At 39.6% G+C, this 15,890-nt stretch overlaps 2 protein-coding genes across 3 annotated transcripts; one reads left to right on the top strand and one right to left on the bottom strand.

Annotated features, from left to right (window-relative positions):
* Positions 1–508: 508 nt before the first annotated feature.
* On the top strand, positions 509–6,565 carry gpaa1 (glycosylphosphatidylinositol anchor attachment 1). The gene is made up of 13 exons (XM_030161294.1): positions 509–615; positions 984–1,063; positions 1,165–1,344; positions 2,027–2,138; positions 2,300–2,447; positions 2,660–2,761; positions 2,850–3,046; positions 3,141–3,337; positions 3,424–3,577; positions 3,697–3,768; positions 3,850–4,043; positions 5,361–5,531; positions 5,617–6,565. Exons 2-13 carry the CDS (start codon positions 990–992, stop codon positions 5,858–5,860), a joined length of 1,845 nt encoding a protein of 614 aa, XP_030017154.1. The 5' UTR covers positions 509–615; positions 984–989; the 3' UTR covers positions 5,861–6,565.
* Positions 6,566–6,902: 337 nt separating this feature from the next.
* sharpin (SHANK-associated RH domain interacting protein) lies at positions 6,903–15,574 on the bottom strand. Of its 2 annotated transcripts, none has more exons than XM_030161200.1 (9): positions 15,089–15,574; positions 11,829–12,003; positions 11,379–11,471; positions 11,143–11,284; positions 10,953–11,043; positions 10,585–10,870; positions 9,479–9,582; positions 7,830–7,943; positions 6,903–7,748 (listed from the first exon to the last, which is right to left on the bottom strand). In XM_030161200.1, the coding sequence occupies exons 1-9, from the start codon at positions 15,350–15,352 to the stop codon at positions 7,698–7,700; spliced, it is 1,320 nt and encodes a 439-aa protein (XP_030017060.1). In that variant the 5' UTR covers positions 15,353–15,574; the 3' UTR covers positions 6,903–7,697. The 2 variants fall into 2 exon arrangements, with proteins under 2 accessions (XP_030017060.1, XP_030017061.1); XM_030161201.1 differs by having other exon boundaries at positions 7,830–7,940.
* Between the last annotated feature and the right edge of the window lie 316 nt (positions 15,575–15,890).

The raw sequence follows: 15,890 nt of genomic DNA, 5'->3' as shown, positions 1-15,890 counted from the left end.
TTTATGTTGTCTTAATTGTATGTCAGTTTTATATTCTGTTTGTACTGATGTGCCCCATGGTCAGATCTCCCTCGAAAGAGATTTTATCTCAAGGGACTTCCTGGTTAAATAAAGGTTAAATAAATTACCTTTACCCTTAAACTGAAACAAATGGTTGGACTATTAATATAAATATAATAATAAATCAAATAATAATAAATATAATATATTATTTAAAGGTATCATTCTGGTAATATTCCGGGACAGTTGATAAATCTTAAAATACATAATTCATCCTAGAAAGTGTCAAAGCTACAAGGCGAATAAACTTACATGTAACTTTTTTAGTACTGATATGTGCAATGCATGATTTAGTTGTAAATATATACAGTGTAAATACACAAGTCAAATCTTACTGATAAATATTTATTGAAATTAATTCAATTTAATTTACAATCACATCAATAGATTGCCGTTTTATTATTTATTTGCCCTGCAGTACTGACCGGAAGTGTGTCCGTTGTGTAATTGCTCCGGCAGAAACAAGGAAATTAAAAACCTTTAGCAGGTGCTCCACTGAGACATAAATCCACCACCTTTCGAGGGTGGCTGTGACCCACTGAGCACTCGAAACAGGTCTGTATTCTTATATGCTGTAAAATAATGTACAATGAATCAATAGCCAGCTCAGCGTCATAGAGCAAATCGATTTAAAAGACTTCACCATTCATCGACGCCGGTTAGCTAGCAGCAGGCTAACCCCAGCTGGGAATAGATGCAGTAATGATTGGTGGAAATTTACCATTCCGTGGTGTATGGATGTCTTGAGATGTCACGCTTATTAAAGACCGTAAGGATTAGATAAAATTAGTATTTTTCATATTGGTGTTAGTTTCCGTATCAATAGGTTGTTTATAAGCATGTAATGTAGTTGTAGCTTTCGTTCCAACTGTGCATATCGCTCCAGTCCGGTGTATGAAAGGTGTCATATTTTGCTCTTACAGGACAACATGGGACTTCTGTCCGACCCAAACAGAAGACGGGCTCTCATCAACCTGCTCACTCGCCTAAATGCCCCAATATGGTGAGTATTGGAGATGCGATTAGTGAAGAACTAAGATGAGGTCTCACGTTAACACTGTTCCCTTCTTTCTGTCCTCCTCATCATCCTGCCCTCTACATCAGTGCGGTCTGCTACATTGCGGGTGTTGCCTGGTTCATGGGTCTGGCCTTTGAGCCCTTCACTCTGCGGACTTACATGTCAGAGAACGCCATGGGTTCCACAATGGTAGAGGAGCGTTTTCCAGCAGGAGAGAGGGCACTGGCCACGGGCAGGGAGTTTGCAGCTCATAAAAAGAGAGCTGGGTAAGCAACACAAAACTACAAACAGATTTTAGACGTACATTTGATCAAAACAACAAAGAGGAAGTGCACTAATTTGTGCAAATATTGTGTTATGATTATGAACAACCTCAGATTGTCATAGTTTCATTTATTATTATCTTTTTATATTTTTACAGCAGGTTTAAAATGGATGCACTGAGTTTGTCAATTCCTAAAGACCAGTTTTCCTCCACATGTTTTCTTTCATCTAAATTAGACATTAAGAAGCAAATTGTCTCCACTGTACTGCATTAGACATTTCTCATAAACCTCATCATAACATAAATCCATTTACTACAATGTGATTGTAAGTGGTGTTTTTCAACTGTTCTTTTATGTTTCAAAACTCATTTTTCAATTTAAAGTATTTTTTCCAACGTAAAACATAAATCTATTTACTATGACTTGAAGTTGTCTATTGGGGAAAAAAAAGATGTGTTTATGTGCTGTGACTGTTGAAATTTGCTCATTAGATTTGGAAATGTTTATCAGATATTTTTGAATACTCAGTCTGTGCCATAAAATATTGAAATACCGTACACAACCCTGTATGTATGAACAAAATAGTCAGGACTTTCAGCCTTGGTTTGCTACTGTGTTTGACTTTAGCCACTCTACTCAGGATAGTAATATCTGCACGTATGCTGTTTATGTCTATCTGCAGTGGGATGCCAGTAGATTGGCTGGTGAAAACTATGCAGTCTCGAGGGTTGGAGGTTTTCACTCAGAAATTCTCTCGCACCCTGCCCTTCCCTGATGAAAACAAAGAGAGATATGTGAGTAAAATAAACATTTGTAACTGCACATCATGGTTTTAGTTTTTGTTCTATTGTTCAATTTTATTTTTCTTGCTAAGAACACTATGTGCACAACTTGTTCATATTGTTTGGTTTATATTCTCCCCATTTCTTCTTACTCTGTGCCATCTCATTGGCAGATGGTGAAAGGTACAAATGTATATGGGATCCTTAGGGCCCCAAGAGCACCCAGGACTGAAGCCTTGGTGCTGACTGCTCCCTGCAGCCCGGGTGACGACAACAACCAGGCAGTGGGATTGCTGCTTGGCTTGGCCCAGTACTTCAGGAGTAAGTGTCACCTTCAAGTCTGTGCTGTGTTTACATGCAGGAACTGAAAATAACACTCTAAAGACCCCTTAGCTCTTCATGAAGTGGCTGCTTTTTTAAAGTAAAAAATGCAGGTTCACCTCAGCTACAATGCTCCAGATGTGTTCAAGTTCATTCATTGTGAGGAGTTTTATTATACTTTTTAATTGAATGACTACTGTGTTACTTAACAGATCAGATTTACTGGGCCAAGGATATCATCTTCCTTGTGAATGAGCATGATCTGATTGGTATGCAGGCCTGGCTGGAAGGTTACCACCACACCAACACCACAGGTAATTAATTACCTGCGCTCATTCAGTTATTACACACATTTCTGCATCAATCCTTTACCCCGTTAATGCATTCTACTTCTTCATTTAGGCATTGACTGGTCACCTCTGCAAGGCCGTGGAGGTTCAATCCAAGCAGCCCTGTCCCTAGAGCTCAGCAGTGACATCATTACCAGTTTGGACCTGGTATTGGAAGGTCTCAATGGTCAGCTACCCAACCTCGATTTAGCAAACCTTTTCTATGCCTTCTGTCAAAAAATAGGAGTCACTTGCACTATACAGGGAAAGGTAATGATACTTTTTTTCCACGTCATGTATGTAATAACTACAATAGGTGTGTGTTTTGTGATAGTTACATCTGTCTTCACTCTTATCTGTGCAGCTGCAGAGAAATGACTGGGACAGTGTATCAGGCTATAGCCATGCTGTCCAGACCATGATGCTGATGGTAATGAAGCAAGCCAGCGGCCGACCATGGGGGGACCACGGGCTTTTTTTACGTTACCACATTGAGGCTGCCACTATTAAGGGCATTAACAGCTTTCGACAATACAAGACAGATGTCACCACTGTTGGCAGGTCAGAACAAATGACTTCTCTTTTATTAATCAAATCCTGAAAGCTGTATTTAATTCATTGTTCTTGTGTTAATAAATGTCCCATAGACTCCTGGAAGGAATGTATCGTAAGCTGAATAACCTCTTGGAGCGCCTGCACCAGTCCTACTTTTTCTACCTTATGCCATCCCTGTCTCATTTTGTCTCCATTGGATACTACATGCCAGCATTCGGCCTGCTCGCTGTCATCCTTCTTCTTCGTGTATCCTCTTTCCATTAGCAAGTTAAATGCAAAGGGAAAAGTCAGTGAATTGCAAACAGTACATCTATGTGATTAAACTGTAACAGTGTGGTTTGTTGTTGCCCTTGACTATTAATCAGGCCTTAGACCTTTGGGTTCAACTAGCAACTCCACCAGTAAGAACAGAAGATGGTATTGCTGACTTGGAGCAGGTAACACACTCTCCTCCTACAATAAAACTTATTCCAAAGGAAACCATGTGATTTTATAATAAAAATGTGCTTTTCTTGCAGTCGAGTCCAGAAGTGCTGTCTGTGCTGACTCCTCTGGTGATCAGCCATTTGACCGGAGCCGCTCTGTACTTCTTCCCAATCCAATTTCAGGCGACGGCCGTGGAACACTTCCCAGTATCTGAGAGTGAGGCTGTGGTCCTGACAGCTATTGCTATTTACACAGCTGGCCTCGCTCTGCCCCATAACACACACAGGTACATACTGACACCTGCAACACCCTGATTTAGATCTATTCAAAGATCTGCTCTTCCCTAGGGTGAAATATGAACATTGATTTAATAACAGCACTACATGTAAATCAGTTATTATAGTGTTTCATTCATTCATTCACTTTGGTGTTATAAGTAGTTTTATTTATAAGAAGGGACTAGTTTTAGTCATTCAGATGTTATTAAATAGGGCTGAGCTCTATATCAAATTAATTTGTTTAATAGAGGTTTTACTTTCGGAAAATCGTGAAAAAACACCTTATTTGTAAAGTCAACATGATTCCTCTGATGACCTTTCTTACTTCTTAAGGTCAGTGTGTTTATCCAGTTGTATATGGCAAATAGTTTTACTAAATAAATACCGTACTTTCCGGACTATTGGCTGCATCTAACTATAAGCCACACCCAACATCTCACTATTGATTCATTGATGCCAAGCTTACATGCAGCAGCTCTATTTCCTTCTTCAACAGATAGGTTGATCGTTAGCCCGGAAAACATAAATTAGCTGCATCATTTTTGAGTCGGGGGTTTACAGCGTGTGGAAAAAAGTACCGGCTTATAGACCGGAAATTACGGTAGTATTTTTTTAATTCACTTTTGTCCTCATGTAGGAAGAAAATGGTAAACTAAAATTGTTCATAACATTGACAGAAAATAGGAGACTTAATTTTTTTGCCATATCCCTACCTTTCTCAAAGAGGAAAGAATTTGTAGGAGCTGAAAAGGGTTGGACGAAAGAATGATGATCTCAAGAACAAAGGTGATTTATCAGTCTGTTTCATTTTAGTTTCCAGTTTTCTTTTTCCTGTCTTGTTTTTTCATTTACACACAACCTGATTAAAAAAAACTTCCCACCTGAATTTAACTAAACATATAGGTAAGATTGGAGAATTACTGCAGTGTAGTGAATTTCCTCTTGAGGACCAATAAAGTTTATCTGCATCTGTAGATCTGCACTAAGTAGCTTCTCATTTCATTAACAACCATCAGTTTGTAGAAAACATAAAGATTGGACAGTGTTTCAATGGAAAAGTGTGGCCTAACAAGACCAGATTGACCCTGTTCCAGAAGGATGGGTACATCAGGGTGAGAAGAGAGGCAGATGAAGTGATTACCCATCATGCCTAGAGCCTACAGTACAAGCCTGTGGTTGTTTCAGTTGGTCAGGTCTAGGTTCAGCAACGTTTTAATGATGATGATGTGACTCAGACATGAACTGATGCACTGCTCTGAACTGATGGTCCAAGGGCTGATTGAAATGAGGAGCACTGTCAGAGTGATGCTGTTTTTTTGTTGCAGGCTGCTGTCTGGTGAGGGGGTGGAGCAGGACTGGAGGGTGCTGAAGCTCATAGCTGTGCTGTACATGGCTGTGCTGCTGGGTTGCACCGCCCTCATTAACTTCTCTTTGGGCTTCATCCTGGCTCTCACCCTGGTGCCCATGGCTGCATTCATCACACCCCACAGACCAAAGTAATCAAACCTGCACATCTTTTTCTCCACTATATCCACCATCCCAACCTGTTACTGACATCGTTTCTGTTTCTTCTCCACTCAGGGTTCTGTCAGCCTTCATCATGGTCATTCTCAGTCCGGCCTGCACACTCCTCTTTCTTGTCTTCTTCTTCCAAGACCTGCAGGAAATCCCCGTCAGCTTCGAAGACGGTTGGATGCTCTTCCTCTCAGTCATCTCACAGGGCATCTTAGACCACTCCCTCTATGGCTCTCTGGTCTACCCACTTATAGCCTTGATGGTCTATCCTTGCTGGCTTCTTTTCTGGAACATTCTCTTCTGGAAGTAGATGTCAAAGGGGTAAAAGCAAAAAAAAAAAAAAAAACCCTGAAGTATTCTCAGGTTTGTCATCAATGGTGGAAGATGCAGAAAGACTGTCAAATCCACAGCAGATACTGTAAAAGAGGGATATCTATACTTGACATGGAAGTGATGAAGTGACTTCAGTTTTGGACATTTGTTGGCATGGTAACGGTAACTGAGAAGTATCTGATTTTACATTGTGGAGGAACTTTCAGGAGGAATTTTTAAACCAAGAAGAATGGACTCATTTTTACTTCATTCTTACAAATGTAGAAGTGGAGAAAGGTGGTTGTTTCTAAAGGTTATTTCACACTTCGGCTGCTTTCTGTAAAAAAAAAAAGTTTTAAACTTCACGAGTGTCTTTTTGATTTTTGTGGTATATTAATAAAAAACAAAGCAAACCAAATTTCCAAGACAAGGAAAATAAATTAGTGAGTTGTGAACATGTTGACCTCCTTGGAAATTTGAGTTGTCATCTACGTTAATCACTGCACTGTTTGTTTTTGTTTTATTTCATTTAACAGGCAGAATGGCAATGTGTGAGAAGCCAATGGTCGGCCTTTGACATCTGTAGAGCTCTCACTCTGTTGAACAAGCCATCACTACATTTAAAGTTTTATACTTATTTTGATAACCTTCTTTAAAATGTTTATTTTTATTTATAAATGCCAAAATAAAGACTTAAAAGTTGTGCTTTGTGTTTTCAGTATCATTGTAGCATTATTTTACAATAAAGAGCAAATAAGTGCCCACGTACAACCTCAGTAAGTGCAGACATCAATATTCATTTTCACTTTACCTTTGAGCAAACAACTCTAAAACGGCAATAACAGTAATTCTTGATTCTTCTGCTCAATATTTTTAGAATCAGTTTTTATTCACTTGCCTAAGACGCTGTATTACAAAGGTAATAGAGCTGTAGCTGCACCACAAACATCTTTGAACAGGAGAAAAAACTGCACTCATGGCAAAATGCCCATCCACGCCAAAGACAAACAAATGACAAAACAAAGGATTTCTTCAGTTTGATTATGTTTATTCAGCTAATGCAAGTTTTTTTTTTTTTTTTTAACAGTATTATATACTGAAAACAGATCCTTCCATTGCCGTCACAGCTCAGAGGGAATCAAGTAAAATTAGATCAATTGTTAAAATGTACATCAGTTGCTCAATGCATCATTAAAAATAATACACTTAATACAATGTTATAAAAAAATAAAAGCACTTGACAAACCCTGTAAACACAACATACCGTCTTCCAAACCATGGCTTTTTCTATGTTTCCATCATTTTTTGGCACCATCAAATGACACACTTAAACAGAACAGGGTACTCTGGTACAAGGCTTTACCTCTCATCTCTTGTCACAGTCGTCAAAAACTCAAAGTATGACATTCCCTCATCTTCAGCTGCAATACAATGCAAAGAGCTCCTCACTCATCCTCCCCCTAAAATAAATATCAGGCTGTCCGTGTTGTTTGCACCACACACATACCTTTAAAATAAATAAAAGAAGTCTTGCCAAATTCTGATGTATGTCATGGACATGTCCATATTAATAATGACTAAAAGCTTTCACTGCAGGTCATCGTCTGAGCACTGGCCAGTGCAGCTCTTTTTCATGCTACAGTGCTTCAAACCCTCTGGTCTCCAGCAGCCAGACAGCTGTGAGGACTCTCAGTGCACTTGACAGTCACAAAGTAAGTGTGTTCATCTCAACATGTGTGTGAGCTAACTGGTAGAATGAGCATCCTCGCTCTGTATGTGTATGCATGTGTGTTAAAGTGTGTGAGTGATGGTAACAACAGAGTGATGCTGGGCAGTCAGCTGCTGCTTAAACCAGGCTCTCCTCGATCCTCTCTCCTTCCTTTTTCCTTTGAGAAAAAGAGTGGGGGAGGGGGGAGTGTTAGGTATCAGAACTAGCAGGTCAGTGACTCCTAGATATCAAGTAGTACCTGCTGGATGCAGCTCTGCTTGTGTGTGTCTGGCCTAGCTGTTGCACAGATCTCACAGCCAGGACGGGACGGTTTGTTGATGAAAGTGCAAGAAGGACAAGCCCACTCCGTCTGCTGAGAAGATGGGCATTGACAGAGAATCAACTTCAAACATGAACAGGTCTAGTTTCTTACAGGAACAAACTCATGTTAAACACATATGAGGAATTTAAAAGCATAACACATGTTTATTACAAATTGCCCACTTTGTGAATGTGTAACTCCACATTCTTCAGAATGACATCATCAATGCATTAGACTGACTAGAACTACCAGTGAATGCTGTTCATGTAATGGGGTGAGCTACACTTAAACCAATTTAACAACTCTGTGTGATCACTTTGAAAGTTCTCCTTGATACATGAAAGAACCACCACCTCTGAGCTGCAGCTACACCCTGAAAGTGTGTAATTTTGACAAAGACGTGCGTCTTTTTATGCATCTTTGTCTTTTGTAGGGATTTAGTCATTTAAATACTACGACATATTTGCTCATGCACGTTCCACCAAAACAATTTGTATCCCAACATTATTTTTGAAAATGCACTATTGCGACATTGTGCACTCAGAGCCAAACATGAAGCAGCCAGTAAACACCCAAAAGGTTCAGTTCTATCCCAGAAACATAAGTGATGCTGCCAGACCTACGGACAGTGCAAACAAACGTGAATATGTCATATGATTAGATAGTTTCTATAACTCTTGTCTTCTTCTTACTACCTCTCTTTTTTAAAAACACAAAACACTCCAACACAATCTGCTCCAGAACAGGTTAGATTACCATGGCAATTTTCTCTACTACTGTTTTTAAACCAGAAATCACCTCACTAATCCTTTAATCTTTCCTGTGGCCAGATGTTATGTTGCTGTTACTATCATATCCTGTACTGTCTGGCTGCAGTACTGTATGGCATTTTTTTTTACATTATTATTGTCAATGCAGCTGTAAAGTAGCACCAGAACAAATTATCTTATGGAAACATTAAGGATAACTTATTTTATGGATGGGCTGACAAACGTCCGCAATGAACACATTCTGTTTGTGCAGCCACTTTTTGAACATTCACTGGGAAAGTTTCTGTGTCCTGTTGTCAAAACTAATACACAAGTACTCTGCAAAACAGATGAGACAGCTTCTCTATTAAACATAATTCTATCTGCACTACTATTATCAGCTGCTCTAAGGTGACGGTTACTACAATTACTTTATTATATATTGCATAATTTCCTGTTAAAACTGTGATTTTTGTGTCATAACTTGTTAGGAAATGTTCTCGATCATCTTGTGGGCTTGTGAACTTCCCTTCTGGAATTTATCTGGATTATTAAAGATACTCCTGAGTAATAACTAAGAATAAACTGACCGACTTTCTCCATTGGACTGATCTCAATTGGCACCAAAACATTAACAAAATAATCACATTTTCCTCTTTAATTACATCACACACAGGCTGACAGTGTGTACAGTCAAACTCAAAGATTAGGAACATGAAGTTAATTTTACACTTCTACTGGAGGTTCAACTTTTGCTTTTTAAACTTCTTGTCTAAAAATCGCTCTATTCCCATTTAACGTCTGTGTCTTCAGTAGCACAGACTGAGCGTAACTTACCTGTGTTTTATTGGCTTTGTTGGTTTTATCGTTTAGCTGCAGATTCTCTATGTCAAGGACATCTTTAATGTCGCCTGGTCTATCACCTCCTGCACCCGAGCTGCCTGTAGTCGATAAAAAAGAGCAAATGTTGATTTTAAGATTAACATTTTCTTGATTCAATGTACAATAATAACTGCAGTCATTTTTCCCAAATGCTTGTTTTTAAGTTAAAGCCCTTTTCATACACCGCAAAAGAGGAAAAATATGACCCTAAAGTCATCATATTTTATAGTTAATAAAACAGCTGATCTTACTCTGGTGGTTCTATTTCATATAATACTGGTCAGTGTTAGTTCCACATAACCAGAACAACTGTCCAGTAGAGAGGAGAAACATGACCGAAAATTTATATCATGATTTGTTTGTTTTTTTCATTTTGGTGATTTCATGTTATGTCACAATATATTTTTATTATTTTTCTTCATGTACTTCGTATGATGAATGCTCTGATTAATAAAGAGCTTGACTGGCTCCAAAAATGGACATAATAGATGGCATAATCACTAAGCATGTTGCAGAATGTAAAAAACTTCTGTGTATGTCAAAAAAATGATAATGTATCAAAAACTGATATACAGACATGTCAAGAACTACATACTTTAACACTATAAATTGAACTAAAATAGCCAATACTTTGAATCCAGTGTTTCAATGAAAACAATGAACTTGTGTTACTTGACTCACAGTAACAGGACCACGTCCTTACACAGGTAAATGCTTATTGCACTTGTAATGTCATACACAAAGAAAGTTATAGGTAATTCATAAGAAATACACACTTAACAGGGTTTACTTCACAGCAGATTCTGCATATTATACAATTTGCTGCATGCTGAAGCATTAAAGCTGTGGTTCCAGCTTTAGAATGGAATGATGGTATATGGAAACCATAATCAGGTATGGAAAATTTAAACCAGCACACACCATAACCCTTACCACTACTATCCACTAAAATCAGCATAAAAACACTGAAGTACTAAATGAACCCATCAGAATATCGTTTTTAAAAAATGTAAATACTTTTAAAGGGCAGTGTAACATGAAGAGGACTAGTGTAGACCCACCCTGGTTGTTGTGGGGTAGCCTCGAGGGCAGGGTGCTGTAACCCCTCCAGTCTTGCGAGGTGGGACCGTTGCCAGGGGGCAGAGGGGGGGCAAGAAGGGCGCTCTCCAGGTCCTGCTGGAACAGCTGACGTGTAATTCGGGCTTGGCGGGCAGAGATCAGATAGAGGTACGCGGTGTCCCCATCCTTCTGCACGCCATAAGAGGCCAGTGACCTCGGCTCCGTGCACAAGCACTGACCAATCACCCAACGCTGCACACGTGGATGGAAGCCATACTCGAGAAACACCTGTAGAGAAGTTTGAGCCAATAAGGGTTGGAGTCACCACTTCATGCTAAGCTGCATCACATTTGGCAGGTTGATGTCTCACCTGTTGCTTGAGTGCAGCCACTGTCATGTAGGGAAACACTTTGACTGTGACACAACAGGATGATGAAACGTCCTCCACAACCACAGATAAACTGAAAGACAGATATGACGGTATAATCTGAATATGTGCATAACCTATGAGTCACTGTCACCTCAAATAAGTCCTCAACCTGACACCTATCATGTCTCACCTAATCTCTCCATCGGCGTAGTTTTTCTCAGACAGTTGAATTGTCAGTGCTGCTTTCTGACGAGCCAGAGAGGATGCGTGTTGTGAGGCGGCTTGAGCGTCACCTGCTTCAATCGCCCTGGTGAGCTCCAGGCACAACTCCTCTACAGCAAAGAGGTAGCAATCAAAAGTGACATTTTAGAGCATGTTAAGAGCGAAGAAAGAGGAAAAGACATCAAATTAAACAGAGATACCCACCAGTGAGAGGCAAAGAGGCTGAGCTCCATGGCTCCATAGCTGCAGACGTGTGTGTCTGTGTGCCATCCGATTCACATGTGTTGATATTTGCAACTGTCGGAGGGAAACAAGCATCACATTGCAAGGTGTTTAAAACATGTAACTGTCAACTCCCTTTGATATCAGGCTTAAATATTTATTCTAGCTACACTTTGCTGATAAAACCCTGCCCTGCTGAACATGTCGTCAGCAGAATAATCATGCTTATGAAGGTTCTGGTCTGATTTTAGTTTCAGAATTTGGTTTCACTCATACATCATTTTGGCTGAAAACACATTATTTTACTACACCAAACAGCCAGAGGATTTGGAAAATTAATGATTCAACTGTGAAACTGGTGAATTCATTGAATCATTTAATTATGAGCAAATAAAAAACATGAAGGATGACAAAAACTAAATGCCAGCATACCCCTATGTGCCTCTCTTAGTGATGACATCACCACTGTGGCCCATTCCTCGGCTTCACGATCACAGCGGAAGTTGAAGCGGATACAGTCGTGGGGCGGAGCAGCAAGACGCATCTCATGGCAGCGAGCAGACTTGACCTCATACTGCACTGAGCGCAAGTCAAACTCTGCAATAAACTGCGGGTAAAAATAAAAACATAGTCAACCTTAGTTTAAAGAGCTTGTCCCTCTGCAAGGATGCACTGCAGGGAAATGTACAGTTTTACCTTATAAACATAAAAAGTATTTAAAGGAAAAACCTATAAAATGTAACAAATTAGACAAAAACCAAATATAAGGAAAAAATACCAGTAAAGACGTTCCTTTTTTAAATTGTATTCAAAAAACAAGCAAAAATAAGCCTGAGGGATGTAAAAAAAAAAAACAAAAACAAAAAAAACAAAAAAAACAAAAGAACAAATGTTGTTGTAACCTCCTCTTGGCTTAGAAAATCGTGGGTGTAAAACACAATTCAGTGTGAAAGACTATCATAGAAAGACAAAAAGGAAATAACCTCCAGACATTGTCAGCCTGACAGTAAACTCCTTCGAAACAAGTGAGTTTGGCAGCGCAGGGATTTTAGAGCATAATCTGTAACATTCACTGCAGCAATGAAAGGAGTCATTAGGGCACTGTCATCGAAATCTGTTGTGGCAAGACAAAAGCAGCAAAGAGGGATTTACCTACTGCTTTAAAATGTGGCACAGACAGACATAGGACTGTGTAACACAAGTCTCCCAGCACAGAAACTCAGAAACTCTACAAAGGGCTGGGATCAAAGTAAAACCATGCAAATCAAGAACAATCTCAATTGTCAAGGGGAAATCTGCCCAACTTGAGAAGAGCATAAAGTGTATTCCAAACGTGTCAGGTTTCAGGAACCAGTGTATTGTGAATCTGACAAACAAAAGACACATCTGAGAGTCGCAAGACACAGAGAGTGCAAAGTAAGGTCAAAACCAAAAATGAGGGTCAATAGCTGGGATTGATGTGGTGATAAACAATCAGCCATATCCCTGAAAAAAGAACTTGACCTCACTTTAGTTAAAGGAGTGATCTTTTGCTTTTTTAAATGGAATTATGCATTTTAAAACATTTCCCTGTGGTCTACATAAACTGTAAATGCTATGCTTGGGTCTGAATTCTTCATTAGTTAAATCCCACAGGTCCATCTTCAACCCTATTTCTGAAAAATGACACAAGACAGGTCATTTTGAGTGCTGGCCCTTTAAATCCAAATGAGCCACTTCACATCCCACCCCCTCCAGGTGGTTGACTGTGCTTTCTGTCCCATTCAGCCATTTGTGTTCATTAATACAACCAACAACTGAACATTTTAGGTAATTGACTCAAAATTTGGACATATTTTCAGTTTTTACTACAACTGCTGCTGCTGATAAAGAATTATGGCGTACTCTGAGAAATTTTCATCAGAAGTCCTGACCTAATATGTGCAAATGTCATGGCATAACTAGTTATAGACGTAAAAAATATCAAGTAGGAATTAAAACAGGTTGTAGAAATCCACTTGATTTTTGCCGAAATGAATATAAAGATAGCTTTGCAGCACCTGAAGGGTTCAAATTCAAACTTTTTGAACTATTAGGGTCCAAAATACACAAATAAATGTACCAAAGACTAATAAAAGTGGGTTTAGCAAAATATGACCCCTTTAAAATATGAGAGCAATGTGAGTAAATCATTGATGACTCAAATAAACAACTGGCTGCAAATGATTTGTTTAAAGAAGCTAAATAAGTACAGTGTTTTCTCAAACTGAAGCTAATAAAAATAAATAAATAAAAATAACACCACCATGGTTTTACATGTGATGAAAATGACAGGCATGTTTGTACTTTATAGGGAGGATGTGAGTAAGTAGTCACTGTAGGTCATGACAATTCAATGGTAATTTTACCTATGATAGTTTTGTGTCATAATAAAGGGAACAGTTTAACAATTAAAAACAAAACCAAATTGCGGTGTTGTTGCAATTAGACATGACTCATAATAATCAGTCACTATAGAACATTACAGACTGGCTCTTCAGACAGAAATATAGCCAGCTGCTGAAGGACACTGCATTTAGGTGCCTCTTAAATCTTTGCCACATCCTAAGAACTAAAGTTTATTAATGCTCGCTGTCTAATTATTGCATTGCATTATTGCATACCTTGTGAATAACTCCATATTTTGATACTTACAGTATGCTGTTCAAGCTTTAATTTTTTAAGGCTACCTTTTACTGTTTAACAATTTTAAGCACTTGTTCTGTGAGAGGTTTAATACTAAATATATTCTGTTGTGTTTCTTAAACACATTTTGACTGGATAATGCCATATTACCCCATAAATGCAAAGACATTTCACCAACTAACACAACTGACACCTTGTTTGTGGCACTAGAAGAAAAGTCAGTATGATGCATTTTCTAAGGATTAGTACTTTAATCAAGTGCAAAATGTTAGATCTACTAACCAGTTTACTAATTTGTCATTTCCATAAAGGGAATAAATTACTTGCCAGATGCAGGCTAATCATGTGCTGATGTGGTGGCATAGGATCGAGGTAAATGCTAGTGAGATCTGTGTAGAAGGTGGGTATGTGGGTTTTCGAAAACTTCCTGTTGAGCTTGGTATTCTGCCACACAGTTATTTATATCTCTGTTTCTGTAATTACCTTCACAAATAGATCTAAGAATTCAGAGGAAGCTACTGTAAGTGATGAGATACAAAAAGGGAGAAATTATTTTGTATATATGACAAAAGCAAAACTGTAACCGGTGGTCATCTCTAGAGTTGACAAGTGTGGGGAAATTTTCCAATAGTGTGGGGAAAATTTCCACGTTTTGACATTCAGACCAGGAGATGCCATGGGTTTCCCCCTAATTCCCCTAATCCCCCTAACTGCAGTATGTGAAACTTAAACAGCAATCAGAGTTATTAGTTTACAGTCTGCAATATTGTATGTTTGGTGAATATGTTGGGTACCTTTCTTATATTTAGAGGACTGTCATGTGTGATGTAATAGATATCAGTCTTAAAATCTGATCCTAAGAGCCTGCAGAAGGGCTGCATGTACAGAGCTGAGTGCACCATAAAATGGCGTGCATAGGCCCACACTGCTATGTAAATTAAATACGATTTTGTCAGTGGGCTCAGTGTGTTTGAACACACAGTGACAGTACAGCCCGTTAACATACATGTACATGTGTTTAATCTCACCACACTGCGGTTTCCGCTCGTGTCTCGCAGCGCCAGTCGAAACTCTCCGGCCCTGCTGGGGTCCATGCTGAGCTGGAGCCGCAGAGCCTCGCTGCCGGCTCCGGGGAGGCAAAGGGGTCGGATACCGGAATGGCACACCGAAACCCGGACTGACATTAAAACGGTGCTGCAGCAGGCTGCCGGCGCAGGTCCGCCACACGCAGCCTGTTGAGACGATGCGGGTACCTGGGCTGGAGGAGCCCAGCCGCCCGAGCTGAGAGCCATGTCGGTGACAACAGAGGCGGAGGGAGGGTGTCTGAAGCCCCGCGGCAGGTGTTACTGCAGCCCGGTGCTACCGTTTGGTTTATAAGGTCCACCTGTGTTTTAAGACTGTGAACTTCTCCGTGGGCAGGCTGTGGTCTTCTCTTCGCCTCGCCAATTCTTCCATATCTACCCGAACCGAGCAGACACGGAGCGAAAGAAAAACAAAACAGGAAGTAGAGCAGTACGTCTCTTATTTATGTCCGTCCAGCAACACGGTCACAGAGACATCCGACCTCACTGTATGCAGCAAAAGTGTACAAGTGTACAGCTAGAACAGCACTGGAAAGGAAAGCAACCCTCTCTCATGTGCTTATCGGCTAAAATTTGCTTAGAGGTCTTATTTATGTCTTTGTGCACAAGAAATCAGTATAAGTGAATCCCCAAAGGTGCTTTGTGTTGGTAAATGCAAGTTACGCAAATTTACAGGATTTGAGTTCTGTTGCAACATGTTGATGGTCATATGAACTATGTTTTCAGGTCAAAAATGTCCAGTTTCATC

The sequence above is a fragment of the Sphaeramia orbicularis genome, chromosome 17 (genome assembly GCF_902148855.1).
Source record: "Sphaeramia orbicularis chromosome 17, fSphaOr1.1, whole genome shotgun sequence".
In the NCBI taxonomy this organism is placed as follows: Eukaryota; Metazoa; Chordata; class Actinopteri; order Kurtiformes; family Apogonidae; genus Sphaeramia; species Sphaeramia orbicularis.
Note: the sequence above shows the minus strand (reverse complement) of the source record. Positions and strands in the feature narration are given on the sequence as shown.

Excerpts from the sequence above, each read along its gene's own strand:
- gpaa1 (XM_030161294.1), top strand. The coding sequence starts at position 990 with ATGGGACTTCTGTCCGACCCAAACAGAAGACGGGCTCTCATCAACCTG. Across the intron at positions 3,047-3,140 it reads CTTGCACTATACAGGGAAAG|CTGCAGAGAAATGACTGGGA; the intron begins GTAATGATACTT and ends TTATCTGTGCAG. Across the intron at positions 5,532-5,616 it reads ATCACACCCCACAGACCAAA|GGTTCTGTCAGCCTTCATCA; the intron begins GTAATCAAACCT and ends TTCTCCACTCAG.
- sharpin (XM_030161200.1), bottom strand. The coding sequence starts at position 15,352 with ATGGCTCTCAGCTCGGGCGGCTGGGCTCCTCCAGCCCAGGTACCCGCA. Across the intron at positions 11,472-11,828 it reads ACTAAGAGAGGCACATAGGG|TTGCAAATATCAACACATGT; the intron begins GTATGCTGGCAT and ends TCCCTCCGACAG. Across the intron at positions 10,871-10,952 it reads TGGCTGCACTCAAGCAACAG|GTGTTTCTCGAGTATGGCTT; the intron begins GTGAGACATCAA and ends ACTTCTCTACAG.